This window comes from Babesia microti, chromosome III (assembly GCF_000691945.2).
Source record: "Babesia microti strain RI chromosome III, complete genome".
Lineage (NCBI taxonomy): Eukaryota > Apicomplexa > Aconoidasida > Piroplasmida > Babesiidae > Babesia > Babesia microti.
Genome location: NC_027207.2, coordinates 1212411 through 1232978, shown reverse-complemented (window position 1 = coordinate 1232978; position 20568 = coordinate 1212411). Strand labels below are relative to the sequence as shown.

Sequence of the window (20568 nt, the reverse complement as noted above, 5' to 3'; positions counted from 1 at the left end):
ATAATGGAGAACATCTCCATCAATTTCTTAATGTTCAATGCCACATATACTCTTAGTCAAAACTCAAACTGTTTCCCATCATTTATCTAAACAGAAAATTTATTTGTATACGTGTTGTAGAGAAAAACTAATATCTAAAACTTATTTGACAATCTAGCCGTATTCATAAATTGTGTTCAAATAATATGCGATATGCGTGGTTTTAATTATTAAAGCATTTCAGCTGACTAATATGGGAATTTTATATTTGAAATACTTAGCATTCTTGCTAGTTATATGCTTATCTTACATTTCTAGCGCATATTGCCAGCTACATTAATTTCCACCATGATTTCGCTAAAAATTGAAACTGAAATTATAATATGTGCAAAAAATCGGCTGGAAACATTGGAATCCAAAGTATCTTAAGATAATAAATAGGCCAAATTGCCCCTTCATGGCCTAGAGTAGCTATATTTTAACGAGGGTAGCCAGTAACCCGGTGCGAATCTTAGGCAGCAAATGGAACAAAATCAGTGGAAATGCAATCTAACTGTAGTAGTTACACCAGAAGTGACATATCAAGTTTTCTCTGAAATATATTACATTTCGCTTCGCCACAAAAGAAAAGAGTTTTAATTTACAATTAACTTAACCATAGATCGGTCAAAGGACCGTGAGATTTGCGCATGGATACGTGCCACTAATATTGAAAGTGTTTCCAACAACAAACTGCCTAGGGAAGGCTTAATGTAAACTCACGCATATGGGAACGTTGGATGAACATTCTGAGAGCATTCAGACGGAGGAGCTACGAAAATTGGCGGCCCCCATTAAAACAGTACAATCCTATATAAGTTGGAGTAATAGGCGATTAAGTTATTGTGAGTATCAACTTAAGGTTGTAAGGAACTGTACCAAAAATTAGCTTCTGTAGGATGCCCCCAATAGGGTAGTAGATATGGTCCCGCAGATATTATATAACGTTAGTAACGTATTGAGTAGCAAATGTACGAACATAGAACTATAATCTTCGAAGTATGCGGAAAATAAGGACAAAATAAATGACGGTGTTTGCGATAATGGATGTGAACATTTAGAATTAACTATGATCAGACTGAAGGTCTTTAAAAATATAGACAGCAAATGCCACCGTAGAATTATGTAATAACTTTGAAAGGGTCACTTCATTTACCATAGCCAATATGTAGGATTCACAGTTGATTAAATGAGTGGTAATATATAAGTTAGCGAAACCAATTGGATTTGCTTTGGTAAGTGAGTCATCCTACTCTGTAATTATGAGCTAGGTGACTCAAATGCACTGGTGTATGGCTTTCTACTTCCAAAATATGCACAGGCACTGTACACAGGCATTAATACCTAGCGTGAATAACAATGGCAATGAGTGTATTATGGGGCCAAGTGATGCTACACAGCTTCCACCTCTACCATGAGAGGCAATGCATATTGAAATTGCACTTTTCAGAAACATGTAAAAGTGCGATTAGGAAGGCTGCTTCCAGTGATAGGCTAATGTCTGGCCAGGATTACGAGGCTTATTCCAACAACCTATACGAAAAGCTAATGTGTGGATTCCTCACTGGACTAAATCAATTTTCCGGCGCCATTGCGGAACAAGAAGTCACAGAGGGAATTTCAGTGGCTAATTACAACACCTGTTCTACTGCGAATTACAAAATTCACTACTTACAGCTAATAACGGGTATTTTGGTCACAATTTAGGCTACAAGCTGGTGTGCTTTACCAGTCCTGAAGTTCCATCTCTAAAAAATATTCTGGAGATAATCTACAGCGAAGTTATTGTTAAAAAGCTATTGATGAATCCGGATTACCAGGTATTGCGGCTATTATCTAGATAGGCAGCCCTGTGAACGATTTAGCCATATACAATTTGATCGAAAAAGCTCTCACCATTTAGAACTTTAGAACTTGTAAAGAGGACATTTTTAATTTCCTACCCCCTCTAAATTCATCTAGGCTAGGCAAGTATTTACTTACTGACGGGGCGCGGGCCGTGCCCCTAGGGACCGTTCCTCTACTCTACCGTGGAAACCTCCAGGCGGTCCTGTACAGAGAGGAGGATAATGTCGGGAAAGGTAGCCTGGATAGTTTTAATAGTTTCAGTCTCAGCCCTCTTTGCCATGTGCCTACTCACGAACTTAGCCAGTACCCCCGTGTAGCCGCTCCAATCTACGCGAATTTCGTCGCAGCTTATCCCCAGCGCTCTCACTGCATCCTCGTTCATTGTCTCAAGGGTCTGTATTCCCTTTTTATAGTGCTGTCTCAGCCTAGTACCCACGTTGCCGCTCTCCCCGATATACAGGGCATGGTTTAGCAGCGTTTGTCCACTAAACACCGGCAGCACCAGCGCGTACAAGACAGGCCTTCTGCTGAAACTGGGCGGTGGTATTTCGTCATTTTCAACGACGCACATATCCATAGAGTCGCCCAGTATGGACTTTATCACGTGTGTTACGGTCTTTAGGTGATAGCACCTGTCCTTGGCCGTCTCCCTCCTGTCCTTGGCCGTCTCCCCCCCGTTCTTGGTCGTCTCCCCTCCCATAAGGCAGACCTCAAACTTTCTGGCCCTCTGAATGATAGAATTGTCCAGGCCCGCCAGTTCTGCGGCCCTAATGGACCCAGAGCCTTCCCCCCTGCCCGGAAGCAACTGATAGTACCAGCGGGGGCATACATCGCTTCCCATATTGACCGCACGCGCAGCGTAATATTCGATAGTCCCGTCAGTTTCCAGGGGCAATGAGGAAATTTCATCCAGCAGGTGGGTTGATATAATGGCAAAGGCGCCCAGGTTGGAGAGATGCTCTGCGACGGATGCCGTAAGGGCCGCGGAGGACTTTGGCGTCGAACCCTTGCATGGCTCATCGGCCACGACCAGGGCGTTCTCCGTGGCACCGGCAACTATGCCACCTATGTCCTCCAGCTGTTGTACATGGAGTGATTTCCCGCTAGTTGGGACATCGTACGCAATTGAACTTGTGGCGCTGATAGAGTCAAACCTGGGTATGATGCTCTTGGTGCCACAGGGGCAATATAACCCTAAGTCAGCGGCCAAATACCCAAATTGGAGAGAATTGCTATAGCCAGAACCGAGCGGCATATTGTGGACTTTCCTGCCATATTGGAACCAGACAGAAGTACAACGCCCTGAATGGTGATGTCGAGCCCGTTGCTATTGGTGTAGAAGGGATTGAAGTTTTCGAGGTAAAATACGCGTCTGATGCCTCCTTCCCGTCGGACCGAGGGCTTTATCAGTGACCAGTTGCAGGCCAGGGCATGGGATGCATGCAAGGTCAGTGTTTGTATTAATAGGTTAAAGTATGATACAGTATGCAATAGGGGCAAAAACGGAATCATAGAGTTAGAAAGGTCAATCATTATATCTGTGACCTTTTCTCTGGCCTCACGCGCCGCGACAAGGTAGTCCATATTCGCAGCCTCAACGAGTTTTGTTGTTTTCGCCCCCTTGATAGCCCTGCTGTACACGTTCTACATTATCCACTCAAATCTATGCACCCACAATCCTAGATGGGCAATTGGTATTGTTAATCCCAAATCGCACCAAAATAGGGGCAGTGTAACATACCTTGAGCTGAATAAATCTAGAAGTATCCACGCCCGGCGCGTGTTTCTTTGTGTAAATCATCTCTCCACTTGTTCGCAAGTTCTCGATGAGAAACCTGATCCAATCCTTCTCTCTGTCCTCAAATTCCTTGGAAATCCCAGCCCGGTCCTCAATTTTATGATCTAATACGCGATTCGTCATCTCACTTATAATTTTCAATATCAACCGATATGCATGCGTATCCACCAACCTGTAAATTTCCTCAATTCTCTTCCTTTTAACAATACCCCTAAAGGTTTCCTGCATTAATTAACCTGCACCTGGCCTTCAAAGTACGAATCCAATATTGGAATAGTCCTGGGAATTAGTACAGGCGATTCGTCGCATTCTACCGTAGATTCAATTGCGTCAAGACACTTTTTTGCGCTGGCGGCCAGCACCGAACTTCTAGTCTCAGTAAACGTCTCATAAGCGGTAATCTTCAGTGCGTTACTCAACAAATCGGGGTCAAATGTCTTTATATAGTGTAAAAAAGCCTTTAGGTTACTCCTTATATCGCGATATAACGTCCTATTAGCCTGAATTGACAACAAAATACCTTGCCTGACTCCAGCAACAAGTGGCACTTTTCCATAACCAATGGCCTAACAAATTGTACACAGTCCTTCCTTGCGGATAGCAGCTTTGTTACTACGCGTATAGAATTACAAATATCCACAGGAGGTGGATTTAACATTAGTAACTTGATAAAATTGCAACAGTACTGCGGGGTGCCTTTAGGCAGAACCATCTCATGTAACTTGTGATAAAGCTCCATGTTTTGTGAGCCGGAGTGCTTGACCAGGCCCAGCTGCGTCGCTGTAGAGTAGCTAAGCGGAAACATCTGCCCAGCAATTAATTTTTTAGCAAACTTTTGAAAGGGTTTCGTTATGCACAATCGTGTCATAACCGCACTTAATGCGGCGTCGTGGAAAGATTTTGAATCATGACCCTATGTTAACAGTATCTTGAACAAATACACATTGCGGAGGATTATTAAGGTATGGGTTATTTCGAGTGGACATACGTGTAAAACCTGCGTGTTTGCCACATTGCACCGAGAAATCAGCTTTCCGACATTCAGATTCGAACCCTGGATCAGAACCAGTTTAGTCATGCTAGTATCAACCATGCTAGCTGCCGTCTCAAGGGTGAGATTTGAATAGTGCAAAACGCGGCGCTGACCCAAGAAAATTTGGGAGACCGAAAACCCGTCACTTGCAGATTGGGATACAGCAACTATCGGCGGCATATTTTCCAAAACAATGTCGTTTTTCGAGAGCGCCTCCAGGTGCGGGAGATAGACTGGATTCTCGGGAGAGACGATCTGTGAGAAGGTTCTTTTACGCGTGTTTTTGCCAGGGTCACCTAGATAAGACGCCTCCTCGAATATGGCAATACTATAGCCCAGGGCTGTCATCCTGTTAAGCGCGGCCTGAAGCCTGGACCTGGGCAGGCCTGCTTTTGGCCTGTTGCCTGTGTCAGGGCAGACTTGCCTACTGGGGCCAGACCCGCATGCTCGATGAGTAGAAGAGCGTCAACACCAAAGGCCTCATAAAATGTCCCAATTCGGCACAGGATCAGGCAGTTTGGGTATTTTTCCTTAGCCTGCAGAAAGAATTCCAGAGTTGGTGACCCCTTGGCGTCGTAGAGTAATGGGTTTATGGGCTGCAGTTGAGGAAGCACCGACTTTGCAGCCTCACTGTACACCTCTGGAACTTTAAACACGTTTGATGTAGCTGCGGAAGTTAAGAATCGCAGGCAGCACGTATGGCCAACGGATTCGATGGACCGCGCAGCGGCGCGGAGCCGCTCGGACCCGGCCAAACGGGTAGAAGACCTGCGCGAGACTAGACTAAGGGGGACGCGGAGCATTTGGACTGCGATTGCCCTTGGCGCAACGCAATAAACTGACTAGATTTGCCGCACAATTGAATGGCCAACGCAGAGTGTGTGTCGGGCTAGAAATCGTTACTGGTGGAGAAGGTCTGCTCATCCTGGTTGGCCATGATTCCCGCCTTCTGGTACTCTCCCACTCGTTTTTCAAAGAAATTCGTCTTGCCCTTGGTGATGCAGAGCCCACCTGCAGGGAGATTAGATCCATCCAGTCGAATGGATTGGCGACGTTAAAAATCTTGGAAACACCCAAGCTGGAAAGCAGGCGATCGGACACATACTCAATGTACTGGGTCATGAGGCCTAAATGGGACTACGCCTACGGGAATTCATCCCTATCAGGTCACAGGGCAGGGAATCGCATATGAAGGCCCTTTCAACCTGTACTGCGTTTCTGAATGATCGCATCTAATTTTGAATTATAGGGCAGTAGCGCACCTTATAATGTCGTGTACTGTGGATTCCGGCAGGGGATGCCTGAGCTGTCTGTACATATAACATCCAAACTCGGCGTGTAGACCCTCGTCCCTGGAGATTAGTTCGTTGGAAAAGGTTAGCCCGGGCATGAGCCCGCGTTTTTTCAGCCAAAATATGGCGCAGAAGCTACCCGAAAATAAAATTCCTTCCACTGCCGTGTAGGCCACCTGGCTCATCGGGTCCTTACCAGCCTCTCAGCAAAGGAGTTTTCGTTGTTGATCCACCTGGCCGCCCACTCCGCCTTCTTACGGATCGCGGGAATGGTCTCCACGGCCCGAAACAGGTGCATTTTCTCACTCTCTTCCTGGATGTACTTGTCTATGAGCAAACTACGTGAAGAAAAAAGTACCTATACATCTCTGAATGTATGTTCTCCACAGTAATCTGAAATACATAAAAGAACTGCGCCTCCAGAAGCTTCACGTCATTTAGAAATTTGGCCGCCAAATTTTCCAGCACAATTCCGTCACTAATATGAGACAGGCTTACCTGGCCGCAAAGAAGGCCAACACATGCTTTATAAAGTGCCGCTCGCCGTCAGTCAAACCCAACCAGTCGCGAGAGTCGGTGCCCAAGTCAACCTCTTCAACTGTCCAAAATGAAGCCTGAGCCTTTTTGTAGAAATTCCAAATGTCGACGCGCTGCAAGGGATACAGGGACTGAGTTGATAGACAGTTACCGCCCGGTCGGGAGGGTTGAGGATATACTCATCCGCCTCCAAAAGTTTGTACTCAGCGCTTAGGCTACCCATCGCATAAATACAGGTAAAAAACCTATGCCTATCTTTCCGTCTTTAAAAATTTTCCCTGCTTATAGATGTGTAAATCCTCGACGGGCCGTATAGTGCAGCGTGTGTACAGCCCTATACCGCCCCCGTGACACAGGCAGAAGCCACCGGCGACTGCCCAACCGCTAAACGGAAGCAATGCCTCGCTAATACATCTCAGCGCAAACAAGTGCTAGGGCACATACATTTCATCGGAAACCCTCCGCCATGGATGCGGTGGGAAAACGCAATAACAACCAATACGCCGGCGCAAAAACCACAACACACTTTGACGGATCGCCGACCCAAGCCCAAGGTGAAGGCCGCAGGTTCAGGAAAAAGGTACGCCACAAAAACAACGCCGGTTGCGCGTATGAGGACAGGCAGGGCAGGAAGGTCGACTGGCAGGCCGTGGCCCCCTTCTTCAAACGCATCTTCCCCAGGCCCCCCGCAGAGGCCTGGGGCAGCGGCCTGCGCGTGGCGGACAATCAAGTTTCCGACCCTATCTGGGTAGGCACGGACAAAGAGTGCGTTACTAAGAACGAGTACGGGCAAATCCTTCAATACCTACAAAATAAGTGTAATATCTACGACCTGGAACTATCCCGCCCAGACGAAGGGCACGATAGCTTCATCAATAGCATAACGGAAGAAATCGTAGCAGTGTCGCTACGCTCCTTAAGCGACGCTACGCCGCGTAGTAGTAGAGCAACCAAGCTGCTGATAAATTTTGGCAACAACGCCGCGTGGGTTGTTTTTGATCGCGTCGGACCGGGCGTCCCCAAATTAGAGGAACAAAACCACCCCGCGCAATTATGCATCAGCTCCTACGTGGCACTATCCCCCTCTGAATACGAATACATCCTCAACCTGTTCCAGTACGTGGCACTGGCCAGGGGCGCCGTACCAATTAGCGCCGTACCAATAATCGGAAAATTAGAAGAGCCAGAAGAAAGCCAGGCGCTAGATGGGACAGAGGATACGGAAGACACGATCAGTCTTGGGGGCTTCGTATGGCAGAAGTCACCCCGTGCGCTCGCTAGCGCCCCGGGCGCTAGCGGCCCCTCCTCCGCAGCGGTGCTGGAGGGCCTGTTGGACAGGTACTCGCTCCGATGCGCAGTGCAGACCGACGAGGCGATGCCTGACCTGGGCGAGGACGACTCCTTCACGGGACGCCAAATTATCTCCAGCCTATACGAGCTCATGGCCGTCGAGACGGAGCTACATGAGATGAGGGAGCGCATCCTCAGCCAAATGTGCGTTGAAAACATCTACCCATACAGGCTCTCCCATGAGCCGCGAATCGCCCAGTTCATCACGGCCAAGGCCCGGGCCTCCCAGCGCTGGTCGCAGTTCCGGCGCACCATCATCGCCGCCGTTAACCACTACGCCTGCCAGATGCTCGAGGCGAGGCGCAACGCCCCGGAGACTGCGGCACCTCCAGAGGCGGACGCTGTACTGGGCAGTGAATACTGCAGCGTCTGCCTGATGGCAGAGCAGGCGCACAAGCACGTGCTGATGCAATGCCGCCGCTGCCGAGTCCGAGTGCACCACCAATGCTATGCCAGCATCAGCCAAGGACCCCCGGTGGACGGGGGTCCGTGGCTGTGCGACGTGTGCAGCGAGGAGGGGGGTAGAGGCGACAGCTATGTGTCGAACCGGGGCATTTGTGCGATTTGCGGCAGCAGTGGGGGCGCCATGAAGAGGGTTGACGGGGAGGCAGCCGTCTATTTTACGCAGTTTTACGCGGCGCAATACGGCGGGGCATGCGGAAACGACGGTAAGACACCGGGCGCCTGCTGGATCCACATAATTTGCGGCGCATGGCTCATCCCTTCTGTAAATTGCAAGGACTGGTTGACGCTGTCAAACTGGGACATAACTAATTTGAGAACTTCTCCCAAGAACAATCGTTGCGCCGTGTGTATGGCGGCGCTGGGATTTTACGTATCCTGTCGCATTCCCCAGTGCGGCGTGAAGATGCATCCGCTATGCGCTTGGCTCGGTGGAGTTTTTGTCACTGTTAAGTTTGTTTATTCCAAGTCCCTGCCCTTCAACAACGCTGCAGACAACTGCTTCACGCCTTTTCAGATTGAGCCTCTTTGCCCGTTTCATTCTTGCAAGGAATTCTCCCAAGAGTAAGTTCTGTATAGGGTTAGGCTAGGTGGACCTTGAATTTGTCTTTAATGAGACAAATTCAAGGAAAAAAATTCCACTCCTGACAATTTTTTGTCCTTGACGCGTCCTGCGGACACGTCCTAAACAAAACTAATGTAGGGTGGTGAAAAAACAGTCTAAAGAAAGGTGTCTGGCTTATTTGCACTACGTTATGAACCCAAATCCATTCAACAAACATAGACAGGCCGCAAAACCGCTAGTGCTCTCTCCTAGCCCAGTTATGGTTACCCTTAATGGGCCCGTTATTTCGCCCGGCGCGATGATGCAGGCCCCTATGCCAATGTATCCCATACAAAGCCCCTACATGCACGGGCCGTCCGCAGCGCCCATGCGTACGGCTGTTCAGGCGGGCAGGGGGAGGGTCATGTTTCTGCCCCCTCGTGTAGACCACTCCATGAGCTATAGAGACTTTCTGGCCTCGCAGCAGGTCCCCCTGCAGCCAAAAAGCCCCAGAGTCAACCACCAGCCCCTCCCTCTGGGCTCTATGAGGTATTTGGCGCCTTCGCACGTGGCAGGGGCCTCCAAGGGACGCGCTGCGCTACTACATCTGGACTCACTGCGTCCCAGCGTTTGCGCCGTATGCTACGAGGAATCAAACGATCCGACGCTCCAGTGCACAAGGTGTGGAACGTATGTTCATCACCGCTGCTATATCTCACGTGAAGCCCCGGTCGGAGGCTCGGACGTGCAGGACGGATTCTTGTGCGTGGTCTGCAGGACTGGAATAGAGGATCCCGAGTGCGCCATCTGTAAGTGCAGGGGCGGGGCCATGGTCCTCGCGGTGCCCGGGGACAGGCTACTTGCCCAGCCCATGTTTGCCCACCCCTGCTGCGGAGTTTTCGCGGGACTGGCCGTGTCCACGGACGCCTCCACGGGCTTTCATCATTTTTGCGGTATTGACAAGCTGGCCGGCACGGGGGGGGTCTGTGGCATATGTGATACCGTGGGCGGGCTCGTCGTGCGCTGCAATCAGCAGGGCTGCGAGCGGCGCTTTCACGTATCCTGCGGAAAGCGCAGCGGCTGCTTTATTGAAATCAAGCGCGACGGGCACTATGCCTTTTGCATACAGCACACTCAGGCGCGCAGTGCGATCTCTTCGCGGCTGCGCATGTACCTGAAGCTCCTGGCCTTTGTCGAAATTGCTAATATCGCACTAGACGCACAGGCCCAGTAGCCCTATCTCTAACTGGCCATGTGCACTTGTACACTAATCACACAATCAATATCTACAACGCGTGCTTACACTAATCTTATATAATAGGATATAATCCAATCTTTTCTTATCTAGCCTATACATAGACTTTTACGACTGTTACATAGACTGCTATTGTAGTTTAACTACTCCATTACTAACTGTTATTGTGTTCTGGCGTGTCGAGTATAAGATTGCTTGATTTGCAGCCCCTCTTCTGTTGGCTGCTAAGCCTTAGTCGGCGTTTGGCCTCCTGGGTCCCATCCGGAGCTATGACAATCACGTCTCCGTAACTCACCAAGCGCCCGTCCTTTGACTTGTTGCGGCGATGGAACTTAAACTCACGGTCGCAATTGGGACACTTTGCCTACGTCAGTAATTCCACCGTGCATCTCGTAGCTAAACGGGTCTTACCTTGTCACTTTCCCTGGTAGTGTACTCCCTAATAGCCTTCTCTGCGATAACACAACCGCAAGGCCACAGCATGACCCCCCTAGTGTTGCTAGATAACACCGATAGGGTTATGGGACAGACAAAGGACATTGTATTACTGTCAATCTGAATAAAAAATATCATACCCGCAGCTTGCAGTCCTTCACATCCTTCACTGAACGGATGTGCTCCATTCCCGCCAATTTATGCTTGGACAACAAATACTTTATCACCTCCTCCTTGTTGTATAAAAGTCCAACGCGGCATGCCACAATTGGGGGATTCAACATGTTCTAGGCTAAGTCGCTCATACCTGGCTTAGGGCGCATTGCTTCCATCTAATTTGGCTTATCTCCCTGGGCGAAAGCTTGTCTAGTGATTTCTTAATTTGCAAGTTGGGCGAATAACCCATTCCTCCTAGGTTCCTCGCATATCTATATCCGTTTGTCTTCACTAGGTCCACCCGTCGGGGGATGCTGCCGCCATCGCCACCCATACCATACCAGGCCCCACGGCGTACTATCTATTCATCGTCATTCCGGGTTGTCCACCCGCATTTCATGCTCAAAAATTACTAATCCCACTAATCTAAGGCTCTGTAAACTGGTTTAATATGTATTTAAAGTTCTACCTAGGGGAGGACGGGAAACGGGTCTACACTCTACAAGTATGAATCCCTCAATATTTAGAGCAAGGGGCCCTGTGGTCAGTGCACTTTAACTGCCCAACCAGCGCGGTTTTCTCCAGAGGACCCTTATTCAAAGGAGCGTATTCAACTCAAGAAAAGATTCAATCTCATCTAGCCGTTAATTCTAATTCAGTCGCGGCTCTCGAGACCACGCAATATGTTTTGTACCATAAATTATTTTAGTCAATTTTAGCAACGCACTGTGACTTCTAACTAGACATTATCTGTAGTTTGACAAATTCATGTGGGTGCCCCTAACCCCACGCTCATGTCGTGAGTTTTACCCCTCCTCGAGTAATAACGTCCTTACATATCAAATCTATGTAATCTCCGGGTGAAATGGCATTTGGGTACAGATACGAGCTAGATAGTAAATTAGACACAAAAAATATTTCCAAGGAGGATGAATCACAATGTTGTATTATTAAGATGGTCGATGATTGGAATCTCATTCCAAATTGCCAAGACGTGTCCAAAATAGGTATAAAATCGACATATGTAACTGATTTAACGCAAGATTCATGGGACGGCCCTTTCTACACCACGGCAGGCTACGATTTTAATCAATCATATCGTAACGGCAACACATCTTATGACTCAACAGCTTACGACTCAACCAATCCTACTGCCAGCGATGAAAGTGACCCGGAACAATCTGACAATAATGATTTGGCATTGGTAGATGATATTGAGCGTAACCTAACCAAACAAGTTTCTAACGATCAGTGCCAAATTAAAATAGTCGATCAATTGATTACTGATCTCATTAAAAATATATCCGTGTTGAGTTTGTATAAATATTACTTGGATTCGTGTGACAATGATCCTGGAACTCTGAATGATTTTAAAAATAAAATGAAAGAAACCGGACAAATTATCGAACAAATCAATTTGACTATTCAAACCCTCAATCATTCATGTCTCGGTAAAGATAAAGGGGTCTTACCCCATGCCCTAATATCAAAGTTAAAACAAAACTTGAATACATACAACAACATACTAAGCCAGTATCAACATTCTGTTACATCATCCTTTACAGATGGAGCTTCTACTGTTTACCCCGGTAAAACGGTTGAACAAGTGCGGGCGCTCCTGGACGAATTTGACAAGACGGACTATGATTTCACCAGCTCGCGACATGAATATGCATGCGAAACAGAGCAAAAAGAAAAAATTATAAAATACTTAAAGGCTAAGGCCAAGGACATCGAGTATCTGGAGGAAAGTGCTACTAGATTGGATAGAATCTACCAGGAATTATTTGATGTTCTGTCGAAGAGGGGGGAACACTTATCTAGCCTAGAACATCAAATTTTGATCTCTGCTGGTTGCATTGACCGCGGCAAAACGGACATTCAAAAGGCCTACAAATATAGGAAGAGTGGGTGGAGGAGGCTCGCGTACTTTGCAACATTGATAATCATTACTTGCATACTGTTGTCACTACCGAATATCATCCCATACCTCTTTAACAGTTCGCGCATGATTTAATTTCTTAGCAATTCGCTATTGTAGTTGTAGATGCCGATATTTAGATTATGTGATTATGTAGATTGGTTGCATATATATCTGTGCGGCTATCCACCTGTCGTATAGGATGGAGCTATTAGACCTTCATTACGACTCATTGGTAAATTGGTTCGTCAGCCATGGGAAACTTGATAATGACTGCAGAAGGTGCTTTATAGGCATGGAATCTGAGACTAAGCAGTTGATTGACGACATTAAATCAACTAGTGCCGCTGTCACAGAATACATAAACAAGTACTACGATAAAGACGCCGTTTCTTACTATCATTTTACAAAAATAATTGAGATTTTAGAGAATGTATGTATAAATTTATTTAGGACGAAAGGGCTAAGCAGAAGAATATCTTGGGTCAATGCACATTTGAGCCTCTATACAACTCTAGGAAATTGTTGAGCAAGTATAACAAGAATAGACTGTATTTGGTGGCATATGCTGAGATACTGAAGAGAAACGTAAAATATTACATACCCTTTTTAAGATCTTCGATTAAAAATTCCCAGAAACAGATAGACAATTTGCTCAAAAAACAAGTGGATATCGCTGACCAAGTGGATAATTTGTACAAAAAACTCAAGGTCAGACTATCAGAGTATAAACTTAACATTGATAACTTTACAAGTCAATCGTCTCGAGATAATTTGTTTGATACTATAAAAATCAATTACATTTATCTCGCAGATGAATATCTATCGCAAACGTTTTCAGAACTACTTGTGCTAATTAAAAATGACATATTTCCCATCACCAAAATGTTTACAGACGTTGTAAACGAGAGAAATTTTGATAAAAACCTTGTAGATTTTACAAATATTACTCACCTAATCAATTTCGATACTCCAATAGATTCCAACTTGGATGTGTATTTCCAAATAAACAAGGATAAATTGTTGGGAGAAATCAAAGAACTGTTGACCTTCATCGTTCAGATTAAGAGTCAGTATGAAATGTCAGTTTTGCCACAAAACATTTTAAAAATATTCGCAGGCACAAACGTAAGCTAATCATTCATCCAGTTTGAAAATTGTATCAATTCGCTCAACAAATCAATTGAGTTAATGAACGGGCGCAAAACTATTGAAATGATGCAAATAAAGTGTAACCCAGAATATCGCAATCAGTATACAAGAACTAATCTAGGTGTGCCAGTAAGGAGATCGATTTGTGGAACAAGTATTTCAACATTAAAGATTTGGGATACAAGACCAACAACAGGATAAAAGAAATGGGGGATGAGGTATTTTATTTGGCCTTGATTTAGGTGCAACAGTTAACTACTAAGTTGGAAAAATTACGGGATGAAACAAGAGAGATTACCAAGGTTGTTGAATCCGTAGCACAGGAAATGACTGGACTGACTGTCAAAATCATAGGAACAAACATCTAATATCAGAGTAGCACGAAAAAATTTGATTTGTTTTTGAAAAATTAACTAAAATAGTTAATTATGTACCGCCTTTCATTAGATTCTTCCTATGTTTATGGGCAACCATAAGTTGGAATCTTTCAAAGTCGTTGAGATTATGTTTGGCATCAGCAAATGCCAACTTTTTACCCATCTTCGACTCTTTAAACTGATCAATAACATCACTAGTCTCTAGTGCCTTCTTAAGTGTCTTCGTTCTGGAACCCCTTGGTAGCTTTATCTTCTTGTCAGTCAACTTGAGCCACTTGAGTGGAATGGGCTGTCTTTCAACACTAAATAAGTTAAAAAATACCCAGTAACCGTCCCTCCATCTATCATAATCCTTGTGTGAGTTATTATATCGACTATGAAGCAGAGCTACATTGTATGTACATTACCTTCCCCGCATCCGGGCCGTATGTGATCAGGCACAATCTGCCTGGTTCAACAAATTTCTTAAACAATGGACCCATTGTGGTAGCGTTTACTCCATCAATTTTATAGAGACTTAACAAACCACCCACGGTATGTATTGGTTATGGTGTGGGGGGGATCATCATCGCCTATTCAGCTTGTACCAATTATTGCGTAAATTTAAAAACTTTTAACCGCTAATTAGATCTGCCATCTAATATATGATCAAGTAGTTTGGAGAGTTTCTTGTGTTATTGTAGTAGAGTTGCTTTGGTAACAGTCTCACATTTTTTATGTCTAGGAGTCACATTTTGTAGTTCCATTCGATCTGATTACCAAACTAATTATCAGGTAGTGTTGTGTTTGTATAAGACAAACATACGTTGCTTGATCTAAATATTGATCAATTGTGGAGTTTGTCAGTATGTCTGAGTCATGCCCATTGGTTGATCCTATGGGTAAACCAATGGGTTTGGTACCAACTACCGCCAAAGTTCACGATACCATTTTGAACTTTGAAAGGGGCGGACCGGACAATGATGATACAGATGATGTCAATATGAAGTATCAAGTAGGAAAGTATTAACTGCAGGTTTTCAAGGAAATATTAGAAAGTGTGCAGGATCGAATACGACATGAATCGCAGAGCAGAGCGGATACCATGAATGTGTTGCAAAAGGAAACTGAAAAGGCTACTAATGATTTACTGTTCAAGTTGCACAATGAAATTTTCAAGCGCATAGATTCAACTTCAGTATCAACTGAATCACATAGGTTGAGTTACGTAACGCACTGGAAAGGGCTACCAAATTAGAAGCTAGTATTGATGAATTGAAAAGAGAGACTTCCATGGTTTTTATGGTACAAGTTACAACTTATGCAGAACGATCTGTCACTCATACAACAGCAATTGACGCATCTTACCAATGATTTTTCAGATCAATGCAACATTTCCAGGGAAATTGATGAATCAATACTAGCAAGAGCCAATCAAATAGATAAATCAACTGCCCAACTAATAACTGTGCAGTATAATGAGGTGAAGAAGGCAATTTCTACGTTGGAAAATAAAATAGATAAGACTGTTGTCAGATTCAAGAACAATCAGAGCAATTTGTACAACAGCATAAAACACGAGCTGCAAGCCTTGACCAGAGCTTTAGAGCTAGCCACCCAAGCTAGGAAGGATTCTGATGAATGTATCGTTCAGGCTATTGACGAAATGATGAATTTACTACCTAAAGAATTGCAACTATCAGATAAAGAACCACAGAAGTATGGAGAAGACACTAGTAACCAAAATAATGATGAAGATGCCTGTTAACCCTATATCAGAATGATTAATTGTACAACACTCATACACATTCTATCAAATATAAGTAATATCTAGTGTTAGGTGATAACCAATTAACTGTGAATAATAAGTTCAAGGTCAAATGTGTTATTTGGCCAATTCCACTGCTGTCTTTGCCGCCTTGTCAAAATCGTCACACATTGTACAATTTATACCAGAAGTCTTTAAAATATCAAGCGCTTCATTGGCATTAGTACCCTTCAACCTTACCACCAGTGGTAATTTACAATCTGTATGCTTAATTGCCTCAACAAGGGATAAGACGAAATTATCGCATCTCACTATCCCACCTACAATGTTAATAAATATAACTTTGGCTTTGCTGTCATTTGCGACAATTTTTACCGCTGAAGTGAGCATTCCATCATCAGCATTTCCTCCTACATCCAAAAAATTGGCAGGGCGGCCTCCATTGAGAGTAATCAAATCCATTGTAGCCATAGCTAATCCCGCTCCATTAACAATGCAGGCAACATTTCCATCGAGAGAAATGTAGTTTACCCCAGCATTTTTTGCCGCCAATTCTGCCGGATTAACGGGCATTGGTGCATTCTTAAAGTATTCATCTTGTCTAAAATCGGCATTATCATCCAGAGTAATCTTTGAATCGCACGCTATGATCCTACCATCATGAACTTCAGCCAGTGGGTTAATTTCAACCAGAGTGGCATCTGTGTTTATGAAGAGATTATAAAGTTTAGTTAGTATATTTGCCACCTTTGGTGTCAAATTTGAAGAGAATTTGAGAGATTCGGCCATTTCATGGCTGCATATGGAAGCCAATTCGCGATTGGGTGGAAGGGAAATTTTAATGACATTTCCCGGCGCAGCTTCTGCCATTTCTTCAACATTAGAACCTCCAGCAGTCGTCACTATCATTACAATTCCACCTGACTTTCTATCCAAAGTCAATGATACGTATCTTTCGTTTCTGAGAAATAGCCTTTCGGCTATAAGAACTTTGTCACAAATTATCCCGTCGCTACCTGTTTGATTGGTGATAAGTCTATCTCCCAGCATGTGCTGGGCAGTCTTTTTTACATCGCCAAGATTGTTGACAATTACCACACCTGGTGATTTGCTTTTTTCAAAATGTCCTTTGCCCCTTCCCCCGGTCAAAACCTGTGCTTTGATTACTAAATCTATGTTACCGCCGCAGTCTTCCACAAGTTTCGCCGCCATCTGTTCCGCTTCCTGTGGCGATTTAGCTGTCACTTGCCTGGGAATCGGTATACCATACTTTTCACATACCTTCATCGCATCATATTCAAGCATATTTAACAAGCGTCTGCTCATTCTATTGTATGTCCATTCCATTGAGCCATTGGTCCCATGTAAGTTGTTTAAACTGTGCAAATAATTTTTGTTAGTTAAGCATTTAGATAAGCGAGAAAGAGAGCTGGCCATTTTTACAATCCACACAATTCGCGTATATAGGTTAGGTATGTGGTGACTGTGGCGCAAATACTTATTAATTTCAGACATTTATTGACATTTGAAATCTAGACAACCAATGCATATATAGTAATAGTTTCCTGCTATATTCATTCTATCAATACAAATTTCAAAATTAAATGTGATTAACTGCCTAAATGCGTTCTTGTTATGTGGACTTATCAACTATGTATGTGAGATTATATCGTTCGTGATTCTAGTATTTTAATTGCAATTTATATTCTGAAATGTTAGAATGTATGCGTTGTTTCTAAAGTCACTCAAACAAATGCATATGTATATCTTTTTATCTGTAATTATGTGCAGAATTACTTCTGTTATTTTATTACAGCAAAATTATACACTAATTTCAGTAGGGTATATCTAAACGTTGGAATCAAATTATAATAAATTCATTTAAGTCACTTTACACTAATTAATTATGCAATCAAACATATATATAATATATTCCTATTAAAATATTAAATACAGTATATAAATCATTAACATACCATGTTAGATGATTTATTTTTCATTCAACAAGTTGATAAAGTTCATGCACTTATTTTTGATTACATAATCCGAATTAAATCGATTTTAATAAAATATAATGATATATAACAATTAATAAATCTATAGGTCATTATATTGTGCCAATTTTGAATTTATCCAATATTATCCATTTCAACTATATTATATAACACTATAGTCTAAATTGTAAATTTACTCATTTAATCATCTAATCAGGACGTTGACTGTGCGGGATTGCACGTGGAATATCATTAGAAACTATGCTGCACTGGAGTATTGTACAATTGATTAAAATCGTATTTAAAAGGAAAAATAAATACAAATCTGCGATAAATAATAGGCAACGTCAAATTCTTGTCTGGTTATATTGTAGGGGGTGGTGTTTGACGTAGTATTTGCCGTTGACACATATCATGTTGCTTATAGCACCCGCATTGCTGTCGCTAGAGGTACCACTCAGTGAGTAATTGCTATTCAAATTGACGTTTTTGTCATCCAGTTCCGAGTAGTTACTATTAGCAATTACACTAGTGCACGTCACCTTATCTTGAGACCTCTTCAGCCCCTTCACCTGGTTAGGATTTACACCATGCAACTTGAACCTAGCAAAAATATCTTGAGTGGTTTCTGTAGGGCTCATATTTTTGCTATTATGGTAATTTGAATCACTTGAAACGTTGACAGAGTCACTCAAATTTTGTTTAGATTTTAGTCGGGTAGGGGAATCGCCTGAAACGAAAAGTTCCGAGTATTCTGAAGTATCATAATTATTCTCCTCATTCGACGTACCCGCAGCAACCAGTCTCGTAGAATCGCGTTTTTCGTTTATATTAGCAGTGGCATTAGCATCGGTGTCACTGCTAAAGGCATTGCTAGTAATCGTTTGCTGAGATGTCATGTATTGTTGATTAGAGTCAGGTGAAGAGCTGTTGGAGGAGGAAAATTCATCGACATTCTTCTTTTTCCCGACGCAGCCCTTTTGCAAAATGGAGTAAGATTTCCTGAATTTATTGAACAGGTGCGACTTGGTCGGACCATCCTCATGTGTATCTGCGATGAGGAAATTTTGAGAATTGATATACTCCTTTACTAAATTCCTATAATTATCCACACTATATTTGATGTTATCATTAGTGGGTATATGTACAGGCCCTGGTAGTGTAGTTAGTTTGTATTTACCCATGTTAAACGAGACAACGTAAGGGTGGTTAAGGGCATCCAACGTGCTAGAATTAACTAATACATACCCTATTCGTTTCTCTGGGTTAAATTCCAGCAATTTGTATATCAAATCTTTTGCATTCTGAGGTACTTGTTTGGTAAAAAAATGTTCAAATTCCCTAAGTTAGCTAGTATATATCAACAAATAATTAATTAAGCAAATAAGACTTACATCTTCTTTATATGCTTAACGTTGGCGAACATCATGCTTGAGAATTGAGAGTCGAGTGATTTGATATCCTCATCACTAGGAATGCCAGTAAACGCAAGCACTTTGCATATCTGATTCATTGTAGATGATCCAGGGAATAAAGGCTTTCCACATAATAGCTCAGCAACTATGCAGCCAACAGCCCACATATCAACTGCCTTTGTATACTTGTTGCTGCCTATCAAAATTTCTGGCGCCCGGTACCATCTAGTGGCAACATAGTCCGTTAGCAATGGCGATTTGTCGTTAAAAGTCTTTAAACTTCGAGCAAGCCCAAAATCTGCTAGCTTGATCGAACAATCAGAATTCAGCAAGATGTTGGATGGTTTTAAATCCCGGTGAAGAAGATCGCCTGAGTGTATCATGTGCAGGATTTGCAAAAGCTGGAAGGTAATGTATCGTTTATGTACATCTTGGAGAATATCAGACCGAATCACCGTGTGTAAATCCGTTTCCATGTGCTCAAACACCAAATAAACATCCTTATTATTGTACGCTGGTAGCACACATTTCAAACCTATTATTCCAGGCCTCCCTCGGAGTTCGGTGAGGAACATAATTTCTCTGTATGTACGCTGGGAGTCTGTAGAATTGCGGAAAGCATCGAAAATTTTTTTAAGGGCAACAGTTTCGCCAGTGGTTTTATCAATTGCTTTCCAAACAATGCCATAGGCACCCTTTCCAAGTTTGTTGAGGATCTTAAAGCGCTTGAGGATGTGGTCCTCTATCGAGTTGCTCATAATACCCTAAATTATAACAGTAATAAATTCATAACATATATGTTTATACTCCTCAAATGTGTAATCATAACATGGTATCGTTACGTACCTATTGATGATCAGTGGTGAGGTTGCAGAGGGTTGAGTGGTGAGAGGTGATGGGTATTGTAAGTATCAATTCAACACAAATAAGAATACATGGAGTTGTAATTATCATGTATTTATGTGTTGTGTGTTTGCGGCGAAATGTGAAAACATGTGCGAGGAAATTTACAGGTAAGGTGAGAGGCACAATTCACTTGTCAGTAGTCACAGTCAAAAGTTTATTTAATATGATCAGCACCCTTGTGAATTTGAAAAACTATGATAATTTATTCGTCAAAATTTGCACAGTTCCTTATTCCCAAAACGACGAGTACCCACCTCAACATCTACGTTGACAATTGGCAGTAGGGTGCAACGGGCAGTGGTTATAGATCTCGACTTATGCATGCACT

At 43.5% G+C, this 20568-nt stretch overlaps 12 protein-coding genes across 12 annotated transcripts; 6 read left to right on the top strand and 6 right to left on the bottom strand.

The window, feature by feature from the left end:
* Positions 1–1383: 1383 nt before the first annotated feature.
* Positions 1384–1921, top strand: BMR1_03g03485 (trafficking protein particle complex subunit 1, putative (BET5); the record flags this gene model as incomplete). Its single annotated transcript, XM_012793854.1, has 3 exons — positions 1384–1705; positions 1726–1838; positions 1859–1921. The coding sequence occupies 3 exons, from the start codon at positions 1384–1386 to the stop codon at positions 1919–1921; spliced, it is 498 nt and encodes a 165-aa protein (XP_012649308.1).
* On the bottom strand, positions 2039–5500 carry BMR1_03g03480 (DNA mismatch repair protein MSH1 mitochondrial; the record flags this gene model as incomplete). Its single annotated transcript, XM_021482166.1, has 7 exons — positions 2039–3060; positions 3081–3510; positions 3608–3886; positions 3907–4164; positions 4185–4577; positions 4653–5101; positions 5137–5500. The coding sequence occupies 7 exons, from the start codon at positions 5498–5500 to the stop codon at positions 2039–2041; spliced, it is 3195 nt and encodes a 1064-aa protein (XP_021338715.1).
* Positions 5501–5586: 86 nt separating this feature from the next.
* BMR1_03g03475 (ribonucleoside-diphosphate reductase subunit M2) lies at positions 5587–6749 on the bottom strand (the record flags this gene model as incomplete). Its single annotated transcript, XM_012793852.1, has 8 exons — positions 5587–5688; positions 5709–5824; positions 5845–5915; positions 5960–6165; positions 6186–6327; positions 6348–6467; positions 6488–6657; positions 6678–6749. 8 exons carry the CDS (start codon positions 6747–6749, stop codon positions 5587–5589), a joined length of 999 nt encoding a protein of 332 aa, XP_012649306.1.
* On the top strand, positions 6993–10116 carry BMR1_03g03470 (conserved Plasmodium membrane protein, unknown function; the record flags this gene model as incomplete). Its single annotated transcript, XM_012793851.1, has 2 exons — positions 6993–8902; positions 9042–10116. 2 exons carry the CDS (start codon positions 6993–6995, stop codon positions 10114–10116), a joined length of 2985 nt encoding a protein of 994 aa, XP_012649305.1.
* Positions 10292–11062, bottom strand: BMR1_03g03465 (Rtf2 RING-finger; the record flags this gene model as incomplete). The annotated part of the gene is made up of 4 exons (XM_012793850.1): positions 10292–10501; positions 10549–10692; positions 10713–10859; positions 10880–11062. 4 exons carry the CDS (start codon positions 11060–11062, stop codon positions 10292–10294), a joined length of 684 nt encoding a protein of 227 aa, XP_012649304.1.
* On the top strand, positions 11180–11369 carry BMR1_03g03460 (NOP10, NOLA3, H/ACA ribonucleoprotein complex subunit 3; the record flags this gene model as incomplete). Its single annotated transcript, XM_012793849.1, has 2 exons — positions 11180–11233; positions 11256–11369. 2 exons carry the CDS (start codon positions 11180–11182, stop codon positions 11367–11369), a joined length of 168 nt encoding a protein of 55 aa, XP_012649303.1.
* BMR1_03g03452 (hypothetical protein) lies at positions 11594–12745 on the top strand (the record flags this gene model as incomplete). The annotated part of the gene is made up of 1 exon (XM_021482165.1): positions 11594–12745. The coding sequence occupies one exon, from the start codon at positions 11594–11596 to the stop codon at positions 12743–12745; it is 1152 nt and encodes a 383-aa protein (XP_021338714.1).
* Positions 12746–12851: 106 nt separating this feature from the next.
* Positions 12852–14169, top strand: BMR1_03g03451 (CDK5RAP3-like protein; the record flags this gene model as incomplete). The annotated part of the gene is made up of 5 exons (XM_012793848.2): positions 12852–13082; positions 13103–13777; positions 13799–13902; positions 13923–14019; positions 14044–14169. 5 exons carry the CDS (start codon positions 12852–12854, stop codon positions 14167–14169), a joined length of 1233 nt encoding a protein of 410 aa, XP_012649302.2.
* A 58-nt stretch (positions 14170–14227) lies between these two features.
* On the bottom strand, positions 14228–14660 carry BMR1_03g03450 (large subunit ribosomal protein L14e; the record flags this gene model as incomplete). Its single annotated transcript, XM_012793847.1, has 3 exons — positions 14228–14480; positions 14501–14565; positions 14586–14660. 3 exons carry the CDS (start codon positions 14658–14660, stop codon positions 14228–14230), a joined length of 393 nt encoding a protein of 130 aa, XP_012649301.1.
* Positions 15026–15925, top strand: BMR1_03g03445 (SF-assemblin, putative; the record flags this gene model as incomplete). Its single annotated transcript, XM_012793846.1, has 4 exons — positions 15026–15172; positions 15194–15355; positions 15376–15462; positions 15485–15925. The coding sequence occupies 4 exons, from the start codon at positions 15026–15028 to the stop codon at positions 15923–15925; spliced, it is 837 nt and encodes a 278-aa protein (XP_012649300.1).
* Positions 15926–16042: 117 nt separating this feature from the next.
* BMR1_03g03440 (succinyl-CoA synthetase beta subunit) lies at positions 16043–17440 on the bottom strand (the record flags this gene model as incomplete). The annotated part of the gene is made up of 1 exon (XM_012793845.1): positions 16043–17440. The coding sequence occupies one exon, from the start codon at positions 17438–17440 to the stop codon at positions 16043–16045; it is 1398 nt and encodes a 465-aa protein (XP_012649299.1).
* An 826-nt stretch (positions 17441–18266) lies between these two features.
* Positions 18267–20092, bottom strand: BMR1_03g03435 (Extracellular signal-regulated kinase 2; the record flags this gene model as incomplete). The annotated part of the gene is made up of 3 exons (XM_021482164.1): positions 18267–19146; positions 19168–19260; positions 19314–20092. 3 exons carry the CDS (start codon positions 20090–20092, stop codon positions 18267–18269), a joined length of 1752 nt encoding a protein of 583 aa, XP_021338713.1.